Here is a 22,795-nt window from a genome sequence, read left to right as displayed (position 1 = left end):
AGGACGTAGGGTTTTACCTCCATCAAGAGGGCCCGAACCTGGGAAAACATCGTGTCCCCTGCCTCATGTTACCAACCGCCTTAGACACATAGTTCGGGACCCCCTACCCGAGATCCGCCGGTTTTGACACCGACATTGGTGCTTTCATTGAGATTTCCTCTGTGACGTCGCCGTAAGGAAGGATGCCTCATCTCGTTGTTAAAAACAACATTACCGCCGGGGGAGCTCTGGCTGTCGGCCAAACTCTCCGGCTAGGCTGTTTCATCATGACTGCCTGTTCGGCCGCTGCACCGATGATGACTTCTCGGGTCATCAAAAACAGCCTCCACGTCGGCTCGGAATTCATCGAGCAGATGGATCCAATTGAGCTCTCCTCCCTAAACGAACTCTTGGATCGCATCGCCGCCTTAGGAGTCGCTACGGACTATGATCGGATTTGGCTTAAACCCGATCGAAGGGAGATTAACTCTCCACCGGTCACCCATCATGTTGCGGTGGTGGAGGAACAATGCGGTGATCCTCCCTCTATCTTGAAGACTAACTATGTCCGAATTATTGAGCTCTCTGAGCTGGATACCCGTTTACGGGAGGACATCACCCAATCCCTGAACCTAGAGTCAGGCAGCGGGCCAGACTCATCGGGCAACATAACGGAATCCGAACTTCCAAGATCGGAAACCCCTCGGCCCCTGGGTCTCAGATCGGGTAGGGGTCCAGACTCAAATCCACCCACCCACCCAACATAAACGATCTTTCCCACATGAGGCAAGAGCCCCATGAAACAGTACATCATTATTGAGCCAGATTCCTCTTTGTGATGAACAAGGTTAAGGACTGCCGCTAGGAAGGCGCAGTCTCACTTTTCTGCAATAACTGCATGGACAAGGGTATCCTTAACGCCATAAGTCGCCGTGACATATCACGCTTCGCCGACTTGGCGTCCATAGTACGGAAGTACTGTGCGATGGAAAGTGCCTGGAAAACCGAAACGAAATTTTGGGATAATCCGGCTCCGTATATGCACCCAGTCCGAAGTAAAAGGGTGCACTATCATAAGACACCCGAATTCATTACAAAGAAGCAAAAACCCTCTACAGGGCACGGAACCGTATTGGAGGGATGGCTTAACGGACCCTGCAAAATTCATACCACAGCGGATACAATACCAATGCACAACCTTAGAGCATGTTGGATACTCCGGCAGGTGGCCAAAAGTGGTGAGGATCTTCTTATCCCAAATGCCACAGAGCACCATCCCATGGATAACAATACGGTGTTAACAGTCTTTGAGACCTTCGCGTCAAATAATAGGCGCAAGCGAACACTCCGCAGCATGGCCGAAATCTTCCACGTAGCAGCAATAAATCCATGGAGTGACACGGCTATTACCTGCAATGCCAGTGACGAACCTAAATTCTGAACACCCCGAGCACCAGCCGCACAGGTCCTCAGTCCAATCGTGGACAGCTTTCGACTCACCAAAGTACTCATGGATGGCGGCAGCGGATTAAACCTCATCTATGAGGAAACTCTTCAAAAAATGGAAATAGACTGGAACCGCATTGAGCAAAGTAGCACAACCTTCAGGGGAATCATACCCAGCCGGGAGGCACGATGCACTGGGAAAATCACACTAGATGTGGTATTCGGTACGCCAGAGAACTATAGGTCCGAAGAAATTACATTTCAAGTGGCCCCGTTCAGGAGTGGATACCACACCCTTTTAGGACGTGAGGCGTTCACGATCTTCCAAGCCGTACACCATTATGGGTACATGAAGCTCAAAATTCCCAGGCCCAACGGAATCATCACCCTCGCCAGTGATCCGGACACAGCACTCCGCGCCAAAAACAAAACAGCCGCACTGGCCCTCGAGGCATTATCCGAAGCCCTCTCAGCCGAGGAATTAAACATGCTACGCTCCATAGTGGACAGGGACGACGTGATACTCGACAAGAGATCTAAGTCCACCTCTTTTAAACCAGCGGATGAAGTAGTCAAATTCCAAGTCCACCCAACGGACCCTACAAAAACAGCCTCCATCTGGGCACAGTTAAACCCCGCCGTGGACGCCGCACTACGAGAGTTCCTGCGCGAGAATTGGGACATATTCGCCTGGCATACCTCAGACATGCCAGGAATCCCACGCAGGATGGCCGAGCATAGCCTCAATATCCTAAAGGGATTCAAGCCGGTCAAGCAAGCTCTTCGGTGTTTCTCCGAACCTAAGACACAGGCCATGGGAGAGGAACTAGCCAAGTTATTGGAGGTCGGATTCATCAGAGAAATAAAACACCCGGACTGGCTAGCAAACCTGGTGATGGTATCCTGGCGCCTTTGTGTCGATTTCAAGGACCTCAATAAAGCTTGCCCAAAGGATCCCTTCCCCCTCCCCCGCATCGATCAAATTATTGATGCTACCGCAGGACACGAGTCATTGTGTTTCCTCGACGCATACTCCGGTTACCACCAAATCAAGATGGCGGAGTCCAACCAAGCCGCAACGGCATTCATCACAACATACGGTCCCTTCTGTTTCAACACAATGCCTTTTGGGCTCAAAAACGTCGGCGCAACATATCAGCGCATGATTCAGACATGTCTGGAGAACTAAATCGGCAAAGGAGTAGAGGCATACGTAGATGATGTGGTCGTCAAAACCAAACACGTCGACTCTTTGATAGACGACTTGAGTCTCACATTCGACAACCTACGAACACACGACATCAAGGTCAACCCGGAAAAATGCATTTTCGGCGTACCCGCCAGAAAGCTCCTGGGTTTCATTGTCTCCAGTAGAGGTATTGAAGCTAATCCGGCCAAAATCCGAGCTTTGTCACAGCTGGCTACCCCAACAGACCTCAAACAAATCCAGAAGTTAACTAGATGCGTGGTGGCTCTAAGCTACTTTATCTCCCGCTTACGAGAAAAGGCATTACCCCTTTATCGCCTCCTTCGGCGCACCGAACACTTCAAGTGGACGGAAGCTGCCATAGCCGGATTGGAAGAAATAAAAGCCATACTTGCAACCAACCCAATCCTGGCCGCGCCAAACATCGGCGAACCAATGCTATTATACATTGCGGCAATCCATCAAGTTGTAAGCAGAGTGCTCGTTGTCGAACGAGAAGCGGACGGACATAAATTCCCTCTTCAAAAGCCGGTATATTATGTATCCACCGTCCTCACTCCATGCAAATCACGGTACCCACATTATCAAAAGATAGCCTATGCGGTATTCATGGCATCCCGGAAACTGTGACACTACTTTCAAGAGTGTTCGATTACAGTAGCCTCGGAGGTGCCACTCAATGATATTATTACAACCGCGATGCCACGGGCCGGATTGCCAAATGGGCCATTGAGCTCCTCCCGTTCGACATAACATACAAACCTTGGCGAGCCATTAAATCACAAGTATTGGCCGACTTTGTCGCCGAATGGACGGAAGCCGAACTCCCTAAAGAGTACGGCGCATACTCCAATTGGGTTATGCACTTCGACGGATCCAAAATGCTGGCTGGACTGGGGGCTGGCGTCGTCCTGACGTCCCCAACCAGAGATACAGTTCAATACGTACTTCAGATACTGTATACAGACTCCAACAATGCAGCCGAATATGAAGCCCTGTTACATAGTCTTTTGATGGCAGTTTCCATGGGCATTCAGCGCCTGGAGGTGCCTGGGGATTCAAACCTCGCAATATCCAAAATAAATGGATACTTTGATGCCAAGAATCCAAAGATGGCGGCCTATCGTAACGCCGTCCTAAAGATGTCAGCTCGGTTCGAGGGGCTCGAATTTCACCATGTGGCTCGGGAAAACAATCAGGCGGCGGATCTCCTCGCCCGCATCAGCGCAAAACGCGATGCGGTCCCCCACAATATCTTCTTAGAGAGGTTGTTTAAGCCATCCGTGGTATGGGAGGGGGACACCGGCAATATTAGTCTGGACCTGGCCACAACACTCGATACCGAACACTCTGACATAATCGGAGGCTCTGCCACCGAAACAACGCCTTCAGCCCACGTAATAATGGCCATCATAGCCCCGTGGACAGAACCATTCCTGGCCTACCTAACTAGGCAGGATCTTCCGGAGGACCAAAATGAGGCACGCTGCATAGTGCGGCGATCTAAGGCCTACAGGGTCCATGAGGGAGAACTGTATAAAAAAAGCACTACCGGAGTCCTTGAAAGGTGCATCTCCGAAGAGGAAGGGCGAAACCTTTTGGCAGAAATTCACGCCGGACTCGGCGGTCACCATGCCACAGCCAGGGCTCTTGTAAGCAAGGTCTTCCGTACATGATTCTATTGGCCGACGGCCCGGGCAGACGCACAGGACTTGGTCCAACGCTTCGTCGGTTGCCAGCTTTTTGCAAATCAAAGCCACATGCTACCCACCGCCCTCCAAACCATCCCCATTACGTGGCCCTTCACGGTCTGGGGTCTTGACATGGTTGGACCCCTTAAAGGGGGAACCCACAAGAAAAAAATACTTACTGGTCATGGTGGATAAATTCACCAAATGAATAGAAGCCAAACCTGTCAAAACAGCCGAATCCGGACCGGTGATAGACTTCATATCCGGGGTCGTACACCGTTATGGCGTCCCCCACAGCATCATCACTGACAATGGCACGAACTTCATGGCCGATGAGGTAAAACTCTGGTGCAGCAAAATGGGCATCAAGCTCGATTATGCTTCAGTCTATCACCCACAAACCAATGGCCAAGTTGAGCGAGCAAGCAGTCTTATAATGAGTGGCATTAAACCAAGGCTAGTGCGGTCGTTAACGGAGTCTAACACGCACTGGGTAGAGGAGCTCAACTCCGTACTCTAGGGGCTGCGGACCACGCCGAACCGTAGTACCGGATATACACCGTTCTTTATGGTGTACGGCGCAGAGGCAGTCTTGCCCTATGACATAATCCATGACTCACCGCGAGTGCGCATGTATGAAGAAAGAGAAGCCGAGCTCGATTGGCAGGATAGTCTGGACACCTTGGAGGAGGAACACGACGTGGCAAAAGCCCGTTCCGCATTTTATCAGCAACAAGCTCGCAGATACCAAAGCAGAGAAGTACGGGCCAAAACTTATATCATTGCCGAATTAGTTCTACGCCTGCCGGATAAGAAAAAGAACAAGCTCGAGCCCAAGTGGGAAGGTCCCTTCATTATTGACCAAGTTCTGACCGGTGGAGCGTACCGTCTGCGGGATGCATCGAATAATCGACTCGAACCGAACCCATGGAACGCGACCAGGCTCTGAAGATTCTACGCCTAGTGCCGGACTCTATGTTCGTCTCCTTCCTCTGTCCATTTTTTTCATGTACATTATCTACCTTGTTTTTCTTTCTCTCTTTATTTTATTCCTTCTCTAGGCCTTCAAAGGCCAACTTGTGCCTCGCTTGCACATTATAGATGCGCTAGCCGCGCTCATCATACCTGGGAGCTTCTTTCACAGAAGCTTAATTATTTATCTGGGCCTCGTGCCCCACACATGTGTTATGCTTCCGCATGTACCTTTTTTTTGCCATTATATGCATCGATATGGCTTAAGTTTTGGCCAAGCTAGGTTGCCTGTTGGGAATACTTTGCGGCTAATTCTACTTGCCCATGAACTAAGCTAACGGGGATCTCTTTTCCGTCGGGCCCCACAGGTCCGACATCGGCCATGTGATTTGGTTCAGCCTTGGTATACTGCGTCTTCACCATGGCCCAGGCTTCTCTGGCACCTTGACGGCAGGCCGATATCTTCCATAATCGGAAGCGTCGCCGTGCTCCCTTCAGCTTCTCCGTAAGCTCTGCAACGCCTTCTGGCAGGGAGACGGATGGCCACAAGGCCTGGGAAACACCTTGCATCACCTGCCGAACATGTTCGTGCAGATGTGAGAGCTCGGATAGAAGATCACCCGCAGACCTGGGCATTTCCTCCGCGGGATGACCCGTCAGCATACCTACAGACATAACACTATTAGTCGGCTTCTTCGCCGAACTCCTTCAAAAGGATTCGTTCAAGCACTTACTGAAAATGCCGCGCCGATGCCGCTTATTCTCCTTCTCGGAGTCTGCAAGCTGGGCTCGAACGTCTATTCGTTCCATGCTCAGCTTGATATTGGCGTCTTGGAGATTGTTTTTCTCCCGCCAAACCTCAGCCAGCACGCGTTTACCAGCCTCCAGCTGTCGCACGACATGCTGGTCCTCCGGATTTTCTCCGGATTCACCTACAACATCTATTGTTAGATCTGCAGCCACGCCGCACACTATATGGTAACCATCAATCTTTAAAGTAAATTTTACCAGTTGGAGACTTTTTTGGTTCATTCAATGCAGCAACAGTGACCCGCATTTGGGTCTTGCATTCCTCCAGCTCCTGTGACAGCCTAGTATTCTTCTCTGTAAGAACATGCAATATAAAGATGATCCTTAAATCAGTTCTGCTAACTGTTTCAAGTCTCAGGGGCTACTGATACATATAAATCGTCAGATTTACTTACCTGTACATCCTTTACATACTGATCCGTGGCTCTGGCTAGACCATCTTGAGCAGCACGGAGGTACCCCTCTCCGTAATTGAAGGCATCAAATGCCTCTGGTGAGAAACAAGCGTCACGGAGTACGGCCCGGTGGCGCCTATGATTCATGGCGCTTTCCACTTCTGAGTTTGTAGCGGATAATCTATCCGCATCCTCTGTAGGGGGATTATCCGGCGCCCGCCCCATATCGGCTTCCGCCTCTATGTCCTGTCCTAGCGCCCGACTGGTGGAAGCGTGATTAGCAACATCACCGGACATATTCCGGCGAGCGTTTTTTCTGTTAACTAAACACGGGCGTCGTTACATTTCGAGAAAGACGACAACCACGGAGCGGGGTTTCTATTATACCTTTGCGCCGGCGTCTCCGTCCTGACAACCTTCCTTTTTGGCCTGCCCGGCCTCGGTGCCTCTTGTTGGCAAGTTGCTGCGGGTTCGGCAGGGCGTACCAAATGCCTTCCCTGTAAAACCGCCATATGTATATGGTAGGTGAAGTGTCTAACAGGGGATCCTAGTTTTTGGAGTTGGGATTTTTTGGTTTTCTTATGTGCAATGCAGGAAGCAGTCCGGGATAGTCGGCCGTAATGGCCACCATGGCATCATCGCAGCTTAACTGATAGAACTGCCGGTCTATCAGCTCCACGAATATAACCGGATCTTCTTCAAGTCCGCTGTCGAGGGCGCTCTCAGGGTCCGCTAGTTGTGGAGAAGGGCTGCTGACCTCCTTTATGGCTTTTCGCAGTTCCTGCCGCAAAGTAGCAAGGTGAATACTTACGACAAAGAATGCGGGAAAAATGGGAGTAAGGAGATGTAGCTTACCCAGCTTGGAGGATTGTACATGGAGAATCCATCCCGTGGCTTGATGCGGATGAACTCCTCTTCCTCTCCCTTGAACAATTCAGGCAGAATTATTGCTAAAGCGGCAGCATTGTCCGGACCCTTACGCCCGTAGAGGGTGGCATCATCCACCCCGTTAAAACACCACAAGGGGTGCCCATGATATTGAAGTGGTTGCACTCCCCGCATTATGCAAATTGACATAACTTCGATTACTGTCAATCCTGATTGAGCCAGTGCTTTAATCCGGTTCATCAGGTAGAGGACTTCTCCATTGTCTTCCACCTGGGGGCTCCGTGGGCGCCAACTTTGGCGTTTCTTCAGAGCAGCCTTGCTGAACTCAGGGAGACCCCGCTGAACAGGGTCCGGAAGGGGAACGTCCTCCATATAAAACCATTCCGAAGGCCAGTCTTCGGACGACTTCTTCGGGGTACCGGACAGGTATCTGGTACCGGCGATGCGCCATATTTCGGCTCCACCCACTTGATAAAGTGACCCCCTCTGTGTGCGAGGACGAGGCAAAATAGCCTTTTCCACAGCTCGAAGTGAGCCTCGCAGCCCAGGAACAACTCGTAGAGAGCAACATAGCCGGCGATATGTAGAATGGAGGCGGGGGTGAAATTGTGTAATTGGAGGCCGTATAACTCCAGGAGCCCGCGGAGGAACGGATGAATTGGAAATCCAAGTCCCCTTAATAAATAAGGACCGAGGCAGACCCGCTCCCCCATAGAGGGACTAGGAAAGCTCTCCGCTTGCTCCCCGCCATTATAGGTGGCAAGCCTGGCTCGAATGGGCACCACGTATGCTGGAGGGAGAAATCCCTTAGTCTGCAGTTCGATTAATCGACTGTGCGGGACTGAACACCCCTCCCAATCACCGGGCTTAGGGCTACGAGGGCGGGAGGAGGAGCTGCGGAGGTCGGCCATGCTGGAATGGATCTTTCCAAAGCTGGGGGAGAATGGAATGGATCGGATCTGAGAATCCCCTTCCTTTTAATAGACAATTTATCTGTCTGGCTAGCTAGGGGGCGAATGTAAAAACGCCCTGGCGCCTCGTATTCATTCAACGCGTGGGAGATAGCCCTTATTGGGCACAGAAGCCAAGAGGTCCAAACATTTATGGGACCGGACACTACTTTACAAACGTTCGAAATATGGAGAAGAACCCGCCTTGCAATGCCGAAGACAACACTGAGCGCCGGACTCATCATCATTGAAACCTGGTTCGGGGGCTACCGAGGGAGTCCTGGATTAGGGGGTATCCGGACAGCCGGACTGTTGGACTATGAAGATACAAGATTGAAGACTTCGTCTTGTGTCTAGATGGAACTCTACTTGGCGTGGAAGGCAAGCTAGGCAGTACGGATATGGATATCTCCTCCTTTGTAACCGACCTTGTGTAACCCTATCCCCCTCCGGTGTCTATATAAACCGGAGGGTTTTAGTCCATAGGACATCATACAATCATACCATAGGCTAGCTTCTAGGGTTTAGCCTCTCCGATCTCGTGGTATATCAACTCTTGTAATACTCATATCATCAAGAATAAATCAAGCAGGACGTAGGGTTTTACCTCCATCAAGAGGGCCCGAACCTGGGTAAAACATCTTGTCCCCTGCCTCCTGTTACCATCCGCCTTAGACGCACAGTTCGGGACCCCCTACCCGAGATCCGCCTGTTTTGACACTGACACCCCCCATTAAACGGAACCTACGGTGTTGCAACATGGTGCATGTCCTGGAAGAACTTCACGAGGCAAAATTCTATGAGTAATCGTTTATAATTAGGCTCTCGCCGAAGGAATAGGTGGATCACATAAAGGTAATTTCTTTACTAAACTAGTAGGGAGTATCATAGTTGGATTTTTTCATCTAGTTAATATGTGTGGTGTGTAGGCTTACCATAAGGACGAAAAGTTTCTGAACAGAGAAATATATAAGTCCAGATCGATGAAAGTATTATGAGAAACTTTCGACCGGCATCAATTCATGGTTGTTTGACATTGTCCGCTGATGTAATGTTGTTGGATCATCTAAGGGTGGCACATCATCAAATGATAGCACAACTTCTAAATGTGCTATATGAGGTAAGGGTGGTGCATCATTGAATGGTGCTGCAATCTCTAATCGTGCTAGTAAATGGCATGTTGTTGTTGATGATGATGATGATGATGATTCCATGGATGAATTTTTGGAGTGCCATGCAAGCCATATTCTGGCCAATCTTAACATGACATGTAGCCATATAGGAATGATGTTAATGATGATAGTGATGATGACTTCACATAGGAGCGATGTGGTAACCTTGTATTGTATCTTTATTTGAGTTGTAGTGTGTCTTATTTATTAATCAAAATAAAGTCAGCTTACTTATGGAAAAAATAGTTAAAATTCAAAATAATAGAAGTCTGGTACATAGTTAAAGGTCACATAGGGGCCAATCATAACAATATATTTTGGATGAGGTTAGTGGTCATAGTGAAGATGAATTCATGTAATGTTGCTTTGTTGATGTGGTAGCATTGTGCTGTATCTTAATTTGAGGTATGTTTTAATTGTAGCATTTAGATGTATCGTCATTTCACTTTTAGCATGTCGTAATGTAGTTTTGCTTTTAGTAATTACAATGAATGTGTTAGCTCACTCATAGAAAAAAATAGTTAGGAACTCATCAAATAGAATATGATTCATAAATTAAAAAAAGGTGACAGAAAGGTAGGAGTCTCATACATAAACAGAATGGTGTGATCATGTTTTCTCGTAAAATGAAGTCTTGTGTGGTGGGGAACGCAGTATTTCAAAAAATTTACCTACGATCATGTAAGATCTATCTAGGAGATGCAGAACAACGAGAGGGGAGAGTGTGTCTACATACCCTCGTAGACCGAAAGCGGAAGCGTTTAGTAACGCAGTTGATGTAGTCGAACGTCTTTGCAATCCAATCGATCCAAGTACCAAACGTACGGCACCTGCACAATCAGCACACGTTCAGCTCGATGACGTCCCTCGAACTCTTGATCCAGTTGAGGCCGAGGGAGAGTTCCATCAGCAGGATGGCGTGGTGATGGTGATGATGAAGTTACCGATGCAGGGCTTCACCTAAGCACTACAATGATATGACCGAGGTGTGTAACTGTGGAGGGGGGCACCGCACATGGCTAAAAGATCAACTTGTGTGTCTTTGGGGTACCCCCCTCCCACATATATAAAGGGGAGAGGGAGAAGGAGGTTGGCCAAGGTGTGGCACGCCCAAGGGTGGGATTCCTACTCCAAGTAGGATCCCCCCCCCCCGCCGCCTTTCCTATTCGCACAAGGAGAAGGGGGAAGGAGGAGGAGAAGAGAAGGAAAGGGGGGCTGGCCCCCCAACCCTAGTCCAATTCGGTTTCGGATAGGGGGGCGCGCGCCACTCCCTAGCCTGCCTCCTCTCTTCCACCACTAGGTCCATGAGGCCCAATAACTTCCCGAGGGGGGGGGTCCAGTAACCCTCGGTACTCCGAAACGACCTGAACTATTCCGATGTCCGGATATAGCCTTCCAATATATAAATCTTTACCTCTCGGCCATTTCGAGACTCCTCGTCATGTCCGTGATCTCATCCGGGACTCCCAACAAACTTAGGTCATCAAATCACATAACTCATAATACAAATCATCATCAAATGTTAAGCGTGCTGACCCTACAGGTTCGAGAACTATGTAGACATGACCGAGACATATCTCCGGTCAATAACCAATAGCGGAACCTAGATGCTCATATTAGCTCCTACATATTCTACGCAGATCTTTATCGGTCAAACCGCATAACAACATACGCTGTTCCCTTTGTTATTGGTATGTTACTTGCCCAAGATTCGATCGTAGGTATCATCATACCTAGTTCAATGTTGTTACCGGCAAGTATCTTTACTCGTTCCGTAATGCATCATCCCGTGACTAACTCATTAGTCACATTGCTTGCAAGGCTCATAGTGATGTGCATTACCGAGAGGGCCCAGAGATACCTCTCCAATACACGGAGTGACAAATACTAATCTCGATCTATGCCAAGTCATCAAACACCATCGGAGACACCTGTAGAGCATCTTTATAATCACCCATTTACGTTGTGACGTTTGATAGCTAATACGTCTCCGTCGTATCTATAATTTTTGATTGTTCCATGCCAATATTATTCAACTTTCATATACTTTTGGTGACTTTTTATACTATTTTAGGGACTAACATATTGATCCAGTGCCCAGTGCCAGTTCCTGTCTCTTGCATGTTTTTGGTTCCGCAGAATATTCATATCAAACGGAGTCCAAACGGGATAAAAATGGACGAAGATACTTTTTGGAATATTTGGAAAATTCCGGAAGAAAAATCTACGCAAGACGGTGCCCGAGGTGGTCACGAGGCAGGGGGGCGCCCCCTACCCTCGTAAGCCACCTGTAAGGCGGTTTAAAATTCACCGCAAGAAAGCTAATTTTCGGAAAAAAATTCACGGCGAAGGTTTCAGGCCAATCGGAGTTACGGATCTCCATATATACACGAAACGGTGAAACAGAACCAGGAGGGAACACAGAAACAGAAAGAGACAGAGAGACAGATCCAATCTTGGAGGGGCTCTCGCCCCTCCCACGCCATGGAGGCCAAGGACCAGAGGGGAAACCCTTCTCCCATCTAGGGAGGAGGTCAAGGAAGAAGAAGAAGAAGAAGAAGGGGGGCCCTCTCCCCCTTGCTTCCGGTGGCACCGGAGTGCCACCGGGGGCCATCATCATCACCGAATCTTCACCAACAACTTCACCACCATCATCACCAACTCTTCCCCCCTCTATGCAGCGGTGTAACCTCTCTCTTACCCGCTGGAATCTCTACTTAAACATGGTGCTCAATGCTATATATTATTTCTCTATGATGTATGGCTATCCTATGATGTTTGAGTAGATCCGTTTTGTCCTAATTGCTATTTGATGATCAAGATTGGTTTGAGGTGCATGTTCTAGAATTGGTGTTGTCCTATGGTGCCCTCCGTGTCGCGCAAGCGTGAGGGATCCCCGCTTTAGGGTGTTGCAATATGTTTATGATTTGCTTATGGTGGGTCGCGTGAGTGAACAGAAGCACAGACCCGAGTAAGTAGGTTGTTTGCGTATGGGATAAAGAGGACTTGATGCTTTAATGCTATGGTTGGGTTTTACCTTAATGATCTTTAGTAGTTGCGGATGCTTGCTAGAGTTCCAATCATAAGTGCATATGATCCAAGTAGAGAAAGTATGTTAGCTTATGCCTCTCCCTCAAATAAAATTGTAATAATGATTACTGGTCTAGTTATCGATTGCCTAGGGACAAATAACTTTCTCGTAACAACAAACTCTCTAGTAAACCTAACTTAGTTGTGTCTTTATCTAAACAGCCCCTACTTCTTATTTACCTACTTTTTATTACCTTGCAAACTTATCCAACAATACCTACAAAGTACTACTAGTTTCATACTTGTTCTAGGTAAAGCGAACGTCAAGCGTGCGTAGAGTTGTATCGGTGGTCGATAGAACTTGATCGAATATTTGTTCTGCCTTTAGCTCCTCGTTCGGTTCGACACTCTTACTTATCGAAAACTGTTGCGATCCACTATACTTGTGGGTTATCAATACCTTTTTTTGGCGCCGTTGCCGGGGAGCAATAGCGTGGGGTGAATATTCTCGTGTGTGCTTGTTTGCTTTATCACTAAGTAATTTTTATTTGTTGTTCTTAGTTGTTCTCTATCTTTAGTTATGGATATGGAACACGAAATACCAAAAAAATTAGGTGTACTTTCTGCTCATGGAGATGGGGAACCTCCTAAAACCCTCGATGCTCAATATGTGAAAAATATTATGTACCACTTTGATAATCCTGAGAAAACCTCATTAAATCTGGTAATGGGAGTAACGTTGGATCAACGTGAATACTTTAGGGATTATCGCTTGACACAAAAAGGGAAACCATTATGGGATCAAATTCATATATTGAAGTATTATGGTTGGCAATTATGCGTGGGTTATGATTATACTTGTTGCTCTAGGATGAAGGCTCCACACCTTCCCTTTTCATGCAAATTCAATGATAATAAAACCTTAGCTTCTTATGATAATGGTATATATGATTACTATGATGTGGAACAAATAGAAGAATTTGTTGCTTTTATGGGTGCTTATGAAATTGAATCTATGTGTAAAGAGTTTGAAGATTTTGATGATGTTGTTTATAGATCTGAAAATTTAGCTATCCTCAAATATTGCTATGAGAATTATGAATACAATTCCGAAATAAATGCACTTATTGAGAAAGTCTCCGCTGTCCAAGAAGAGACTAATATTTTGCAGGAGTCTATGGAAGAAGAAATTGATGAAACTGTGAGCTCATTGGATGAAAAAGATGAGGAAGAGAGCAAAGAACAAAAGGAAGAAGAGAGGATTGATCACCCGTTCCCACCTTCTAATGAGAGTAACTCTTCAACTCATACATTGTTTAATTCCCCTTCGTGCTTACCGAAGGATGAATGCTATGATAATTGCTATGATCCCGTCGATTCTTTTGAAATATCCCTTTTTGATGATGCTTGCTATGCTTGTGGCCAAGATGCCAATATGAATTATGCTTATGGAGATGAACTTGCTATAGTTCCTTATGTTAAACATGAAATTGTTGCTATTGCACCCACACATGATAGTCCTATTATCTTTTTGAATTCTCCCAATTACACTATATCGGAGAAGTTTGCTTTTATTAAGGATTATATTGATGGGTTGCCTTTTACCGTTGCACATGATGTTTTTGATAGATATAATATGCATGTGCTTGCTGCTCCTACTTGCAATTATTATGAGAGGGGAACTATATCTCCACCTCTCTATGTTTCCAACACGAAAAAATTGCAAGAAACTGTTTATACTATGCATTGGCCTTTACTTTGTGTGCATGAATTGTTCTTTTATGACATGTCGATGCATAGGAAGAGAGTTAGACTTCGTTATTGTATGATATATGTTACTTTGTGCTCACTACTAAATTATAAATCATTGTTAATTAAAACTGGCTTTGATATACCTTGGGATCCGGGTGGATTCACTACTTGAGCACTATATGCCTAGTTTAATGGCTTTAAAGAAAGCGCTGCCAGGGAGACAACCCGAAAGTTTTAGAGAGACATTTATTTCTGTTGAGTGCTTTCATATAGTTTAAAAACAACAAAAATAAAGAGGGTAACCCAAAACTTTTTCTAAAAGAAAAGTGAAAGTGAGAGAGACGAGCATTGTGAAAGTGGGGGACGTCCTTGAACTTTGTTCATGCCCATGGGAACTTTGTGAATCTTAATTGCAGAAACTTTTAAATAAAAATAATTATCCCCTTGTACAATTAAATTGTATTATAAAAATAATGTGCCAAGTTTTGCCTTTAGGATGTTTACATTTGCTTGATGGTTTGTACGGTGCAGGACAGAAACTTTGGCTGTAGTGCGCGATTTTACATTTTTAGCTGGAACGTGAAATGATTCTGATTCTTTTTGCACTGTATTCCTATACAAATTGTTTATTTTTCCGAATTTTGGTAGAATTTTTCAAGTATCATAAGCATGGTGAATGTTCAGATTATTACAGACTGTTCTGTTTTAGAAAGATTCTGTTTTTGATGCATAGTTTGCTTGTTTTGATGAAACGATCAATTTATATTAGTGGATTAAGCCACGAAAAAGTTATATTACAGTAGACACAATGAAAAAACAAAATATGAATTGGTTTGCAACAGTACTTAGAGTAGTGATTTGCTATATTATACTAACGGATCTTACCGAGTTTTCTGTTGATGTTTTGTGTGGATGAAGTGTTCGATGATTGAGAAGGTTTCGAAGTGAGAAGAAGGAAGAGAGGCAATAGCTCAAGCTTGGGGATGCCTAAGGCACCCCAAGTAAATATTCAAGGAGACTCAAGCGTCTAAGCTTGGGGATGCTGGGAAGGCATCCCCTCTTTCTTCAACAAGTATCGGTATGTTTTCGGATTCGTTTCGTTCATGCGATATGTGCAATCTTGGAGCGTCTTTTGCATTTAGTTTTCAATTTTCTTTTATGCACCATGCTGGTATGAGATAGTCCTTGGTTGATTTATACAATTCTCTTTGCACTTCACTTATATCTTTTGAGTGTGGCTTTATAGAATGCTTCATGTGCTTCACTTATATCGTTTGAAGTTTGGATTGCATGTTTCTCTTTACATAGACAACTGCCATTTATAGAATGCTCTTTTGCTTCACTTATATTTGTTAGAGCGTGGGCATATATTTTGTAGAAAGAATTAAACTCTCTTGCTTCACTTATATCTATTTAGAGAGATGACAGGAACTGGTCATTCACATGGTTAGTCATGAAATCCTACATAAACTTGTAGATCACTGAATATGATATGTTTGATTCCTTGCAATAGTTTTGCGATATAAAGATGGTGATATTAGAGTCATGCTAGTGGGTGGTTGTGAATTGTAGAAATACTTGTGTTGAAGTTTGTGATTCCCGTAGCATGCACGTATGGTGAACCGTTATGTGATGAAGTCGGAGCATGATTTATTTATTGATTGTCTTCCTTATGAGTGGCGGTCGGGGACGAGCGATGGTCTTTTCCTACCAATCTATCCCCCTAGGAGCATGCGCTTAGTACTTTGTTTCGATGACTAATAGATTTTTGCAATAAGTATGCGAGTTCTTTATGACTAATGTTGAGTCCATGGATTATGCACACTCTCACCCTTTCACCATTGCTAGCCTCTCTAGTACCGCGCAACTTTCGCCGGTACCATAAACCCACCATATACCTTCCTCAAAACTGCCACCATACCTACCTATCATGGCATTTCGATAGCCATTCCGAGATATATTGCCATGCAACTTTCATCGTCATCATATACATGACTTGAGCATTCATTGTCATATTGCTTTGCATGATCGTAAGATAGCTAGCATGATGTTTTCATGGCTTGTCCGTTTTTTGATGTCATTGCTACGCTAGATCATTGCACATCCCGGTACACCACTAGAGGCATTCATATAGAGTCATATCTTTGTTCTAGATATCGAGTTGTAATATTGAGTCGTAAGCAAATAAAAGTGTGATGATCATCATTATTAGAGCATTGCCCCAGTGAGGAAAGGATGATGGAGACCATGATTCCCCCATAAGTCGGGATGAGACTCCGGACTTTACAAAAAAATAAAAGAGGCCAAAGAAGCCCAAATAAAAAAAGAGGCCAAAGAAGCCCACCAAAAAATAAAAAAAATATTAAAAAATGAGAGAAAAAGAGAGAAGGGGCAATGTTACTATCCTTTTACCACACTTGTGCTTCAGAGTAGCACCATGTTCTTCGTATAGAGAGTCTCTTGAGTTATCACTTTCATATACTAGTGGGAATTTTCATTATAGAACTTGGCTTGTATATTCCGATGATGGGCTTCCTCAAATGCCCGAGGTCTTCATGAGCAAGCAAGTTGGATGCACACCCACTTAGTTTCAGTTAGAGCTTTCATACACTTATAGCTCTAGTGCATCCGTTGCATGGCAATCCTTACTCACTCACATTGATATCTACTGATGGGCATCTCTATAGCTCATTGATACGCCTAGTTGGTGTGAGACTATCTTCTCCTTTTTGTCTTCTCCACCATCATATTCTATTCCACCTATAGTGCTATGTCCATGGCTCACGCTCATGTATTGCGTGAAAGTTGAAAATGGTTGAGAACCTCAAAAGTATGAAACAATTGTTTGGCTTGTCATCGGGGTTGTGCATGATGTGAATATTTTGTGTGGTGAAGATGGAGCATAGCCAGACTATATGATTTTGTAGGGATAACTTTCTTTGGCCATGTTATTTTGAAAAGACATGATTTCTTTATTAGTAGGCTTGAAGTATTATTGTTTTTATGTCAAATGATAGATTATTGCTTTGAATGACTCATGTCTTAATATTCATGCCATGATTAGATTACATGATCAAGATTATGCTAGGTAGCATTCCACATCAAAAATTATCTTTTTTATCATTTACCTACTCGAGGACGAGCAGGAATTAAGCTTGGGGATCCTGATACGTCTTCGTCGTATCTATAATTTTTGATTGTCCCATGCCAATATTATTCAACTTTCATATACTTTTGGCAACTTTTTATACTATTTTTGGGACTAACATATTGATCCAGTGCCCAGTGGCAGTTCCTGTCTATTGCATGTTTTTGGTTTCGTAGAATATCCATATCAAACGGAGTCCAAACGGGATAAAAACGGACGGAGATAATTTTTGGAATATTTGGAAAATTCCGGAAGTCCATGCAAGACGGTGCCCGAGGTGGTCACGAGGCAGGGGGGCGCGCCTGCCCCCCTGGGCGCGCCCCCTACCCTCGTGAGCCACCTGTAAGGCGGTTGACGCTCTTCTTTTGCCGCAAGAAAGCTAATTTTCAGGAAAAAAATCACGGCGAAGGTTTCAGGCCAATCGGAGTTACAGATCTCCATATATACACGAAACGGTGAAACAGAGCCAGGAGGGAACGCAGAAACAGAAAGAGATAGAGAGACAAATCCAATCTCGGAGGGGTCTCGCCCCTCCCACGCCATGGAGGCCAAGGACCAGAGGGGAAACCCTTCTCCCATCTAGGGAGGAGGTCAAGGAAGAAGAAGAAGAAGAGGGGGGGGCCCTCCCCCCCTTGCTTCTGGTGGCGCTGGAGTGCCACCGGGGGCCATCATCATCACCGCAATCTTCACTAACAACTTCACCACCATCATCACCAACTCTTCCCCCCTCTATGCAGCGGTGTAACCTCTCTCTTACCCGCTGTAATCTCTAATTAAACATGGTGCTCAACGCTATATATTATTTCCCTATGATGTATGGCTATGCTATGATGTTTGAGTAGATCCGTTTTGTCCTAATGGCTATTTGATGATCAAGATTGGTTTGAGTTGCAAGTTTTATTATTGGTGCTGTCCTATGGTGCCCTCCGTGTCATGCAATCATGAGGGATCCCCGCTTTAGGGTGTTGCAATATGTTTATGATTTGCTTATGGTGGGTGGCGTGAGTGAACAGAAGCACAGACCCGAGTAAGTAGGTTGTTTGCGTATGGGATAAAGAGGACTTGATACTTTAATGCTATGGTTGGGTTTTACCTTAATGATCTTTAGTAGTTGCGGATGCTTGCTAGAGTTCCAATCATAAGTGCATATGATCCAAGTAGAGAAAGTATGTTAGCTTATGCCTCTCCCTCAAATAAAATTGTAATAATGATTACCGGTCTAGTTATCGATTGCCTAGAGACAAATAACTTTCTCGTAACAACAAACTCTCTACTAAACCTAACTTAGTTGTGTCTTTATCTAAACAGCCTCTACTCTTTATTTACCTACTTTTTATTACCTAGCAAACATATCCAACAATACCTACAAAGTACTACTAGTTTCATACTTGTTCTAGGTAAAGCGAACGTCAAGCGTGCGTACAGTTGTTTCGGTGGTCGATAGAATTTGAGGGAATATTTGTTCTACCTTTAGCTCCTCGTTGGGTTCGACACTCTTACTTATCGAAAACTGTTGCGATCCCTTATACTTGTGGGTTATCAATAGCACACAAGGTGTTCCTCCGGTATTCGGGAGTTGCATAATCTCCTAGTCAGAGGAACATGTATAAGTCATGATGAAAGCAATAGCAGTAAAACTAAACGATCATTATGCTAAGCTAACGAATGTGTCTTGTCCATCACATCATTCTCTAATATGTGATCCTGTTCATAAAATGACAACACATGTCTATGGTTAGGAAACTTAACCATCTTTGATTAACGAGCTAGTCAAGTAGAGGCATACTAGGGACACTCAGTTTTGTCTATGTATTCACACATGTACTAAGTTTCTGGTTAATACAATTCTTGCATGACTAATAAACATTTATCATGATATACGGAAATATAAATAACAACTTTATTATTGCCTCTAGGGCATATTTCCTTCATTGTGTCCATAGGCTCTTTCCATGTGCCCATTTCCTGCCCCATGGTGGCGAGCTTTTTGGGAGGTGATGCGGGAAGTGTGACCTCTACCACCAAAGAAATAAGATTTCAAGTGTGTTGAGAATGAGTGGCTCTTTGATGTGCTCATGCATAGCACAGAAGTGACACGAGCTATGATCCTATTGATCATCTGGAGAATATAGAGCCTGGGCAACGACGCGATGTCTTCCCGGGAAGCGTGCCCCCTTCATTTATTCATTAATCACCAGAGTTACATCATTAACCAGCAAAGCATTAAAAAACTTGGAGCATCATCTAATGGACACGAACTATTAGAGGGAGGATCTAGCAACTCTAGCTTTTACAAGGGCCACTGCATTAGCCTCACGAGGGCAATGTTGCTATGTTACATAAGAGAGGCCCCTTGACATATGAAAGCAATCGTCAAAGATTGCCGACCAACTTTCCTAAAAAGAGTCACCCTCATGCATGATATTAATCACATCAACATTATCAGAGTTGATAATCATTCGATTGCAACCGATGGACTGAGCTGAGCTAGGTTCAGCCCAAATCTTAAGGCCAACACTTCTTCCATAAAAGCATCAACACTTAGTTTGATGATGCCACAAATTTACGATGATCCTCTCTTAGAATTGCCCCAATTAAATCCTTCAAAGAGTCCGGTCAAAAGCGACATCAACATTCAGCTTGGTAAATTCCACAACTTGGTTTACACCATCCACCTCACTTGATCTGGAATGCACGTTCGCTGCAGCTACTCTCCATCCAATTTACAGTCCAGACAACAGACAACATGGAGTATATGATGTTTTGAAAAGGGAATGACTGGAGGATCTTGCTGAACAAGAAGCCCAAGAACATATTGAAGTCGCCATTATCACATGTCCAAGAAGCACCATGGCCACGGCCCCGAGTGTGATGCGTGGTTTTATCTACGGACAACTCATACAACGACAAGTGCAGATGGCACAACATGGGCAGGCATGGTTATGAGAAATTCCAGTGGTGAACTGATTTTCTTGGTGCATGTGAGATTTTTATTTGATTGCAATGGCTTTGGAGGCTGAATTTTTTTGATTGCAGCAGTAAATTAATATTGAGGATTGGGGTAAGCCGTACTCTTTGGGCCTCGTGGCTATAGATTTTTCCCTCTTGGATCCTCGTGTTGGGCTTCGTTACTGCGAGTCGCCGTGCCGCTGGCAAGCGTCCCCGCCGATGCCGCGTCGTCTGCCGACAATGGCGTCGCCTCGCCTCCGACCCCGCGTTCCTCCTGGAGCACCGCCGCCGCCAGCCGGAGCTCGCCCTAATCAGCTCATATCAAACCAGCGCTGGCGACTAACCTAGCCTCGAAGCCCTCCACATCCGGGACGCCGAGTTCATACCACTCTTCGGTTTCCCCGAACTCTCTCGCTTCCCCCTCGCCGTCACTACATCTGCAACGCGGCCACTACATCTGCAACGTGGCCACGCGGCAGTCGCCGATCGTCAGCCCAAACCTCAAGCTTCCTATTAACAAACTGATCAGCCTCTTCCGGCACCAACCTTCAAGGGAGTACTGTGTCTTGTACTGGAGAAACCTCCCTTATGCATTGTCCAACCTCCCTTGGCATGTGATGCCATGCGCACACGAGTACCGCGTCCTCACCGTGGGAACCAACAAATCGCGGCGCGTCGACTGTCCGTTAATGGAGGTGATAGCCGAGAGACCAGCCATCTTTGGCGTGCCGGTCCTTCTCAATGGCAACCTTTGCATACACTGGAGGAGACCGTCAGGTGTCTGCTCCCACAAGATACTGGTGTTTGACACGATGGTGGAGATGTTCCGGCAAATGATCCCGCCGTCTGTGAACCCCCACCATGTCATGCACTTGCTTGACATGGGTGGCAAGCTTGCTGTGTCCATCAGCAAGGACGATACGATGGTGATGAGCATATTCATACTGAAGAATGATGATGTTTGGTCATTCCAGTACTGGATTGTGATGGATCTCGAGAAGCGTTTTTAGGAGCAGCAAGGGAATTGGTGGGCGAAGGTCGTGTCTGAGGAGGGAGATGTGCTTGTCAGCTGCTATGGCCAAATGTTGCATTGTGACAAAGGGGGCAATTTGGTAGCTAATTTCAAGTTTGATGATGACATGCCTGTGGTCGTTCCTCATAGGCTAAAGGAGAGTCTTATTCAGCATACGTTTTTTCCTAAAGAAGAATTGATTTTTACCGGGCCTTCTCGAGATCTCATTTGTGCCATGTTAACTGTAAGTTTTTCTTAGTTACTTATGATTATTTTATTTCCTGATACTTAAACTACATATGATGGAATCGGTAATTGATATTTGTATAGATATTCTTCTGATCTAGACTTGTTTATAATATCGCATTTGGGTGGGAACATGATTTCTGTTATCCTTAGCATACCAAATCTCATCATCACGCTGATAGTGGCTACCTTCGAAAACCTTTTTAAACCTCTTGAATAGAGAGCTACAAGAGAAACGAGTTGGTTTTTTCTTCAGAGTACTGCATGCTTCATCATATCAACAAATAAAGGAGTACATAACCCACACACGGAAATAAACACAGAACACGAGAGGACATAAGTCCCAACACAAGTGCAAAAAACACCCTCACAAAATAATGAAAATTGCAATCAAGCCCCTGGGAGTCCCTGAGCACACGAAGCCCAACACCTGAAACCGCCCACTATCACCGCCGAGACGAACGCCGGAGACACATGAAGCTAACATCATATGAACTGAGGTCACACTATCGCCGAATTGGCTTTCTGAGTCGATTAAGAGACCCATCGTAACTCGAGGTCATTGTCGCTATGGAGCGTCGACCGGGGTCCATCCCCATGCTCCTCAGCCCCAGAACCATTTCGTCCATCCGGTGAAGTCGGGGAGAGTTGCCGGATCTGCCGCCACAAGCCACAGAACCTGCATATGACCACATCTTCCCGCACACACCATCGTGTCCGCCACCAAGACGAACAACGCTGGCCACACATCTCCAGTACAAGCACCCAGACCAAAGAATGATGCCGAAGGGAACACCACCCAGGCGGAGGCAGGTCTGGAGCACACAACCGCGAACACTTGCCAGAAATGAGTTGGCTGACATAATGAGAATAACTGGATTTGCATGGGAAGAAGTTATGCCGTATTTCCGAAATCAACTACATAGTCCACACATAGCAAACCTGTTCAATGCAAACTTTAGTAGAAATTTGCATGAATTAGTTCCATTACTCTTTATGCTGAGGCTCCTGAGCAATTTGAGGCCACCTTTGTTTCAGTTATTTTGTTGATATTTGAATACATGTTGGGTAGTGTTGTTAGGCATAGGTATATTTAGTATCGTTGTTTGCAATTATACTGCAGCCTCAGTAAAATTTCTTTCCGCTGT

The 22,795-nt window shown here is 45.6% G+C and overlaps 1 protein-coding gene across 1 annotated transcript in view; it reads left to right on the top strand.

The window, feature by feature from the left end:
* Positions 1 to 21,399, top strand: part of LOC125534816 — a 34,559-nt gene extending 13,160 nt beyond the window's left edge. Inside the window, exon 3 of the mRNA XM_048697905.1 lies at positions 20,869 to 21,399. Coding sequence (XP_048553862.1) covers positions 20,869 to 21,399 — 531 coding nt within the window. The remainder of the gene's footprint in view (positions 1 to 20,868) is intronic.
* Positions 21,400 to 22,795: the final 1,396 nt, after the last annotated feature.

Source organism: Triticum urartu, chromosome 2, assembly GCF_003073215.2.
Source record: "Triticum urartu cultivar G1812 chromosome 2, Tu2.1, whole genome shotgun sequence".
NCBI classification, from domain to species: domain Eukaryota; kingdom Viridiplantae; phylum Streptophyta; class Magnoliopsida; order Poales; family Poaceae; genus Triticum; species Triticum urartu.
The sequence above is the reverse complement of the archived record's forward strand: the minus strand, read 5'-3'. Positions and strand labels throughout refer to the sequence as shown.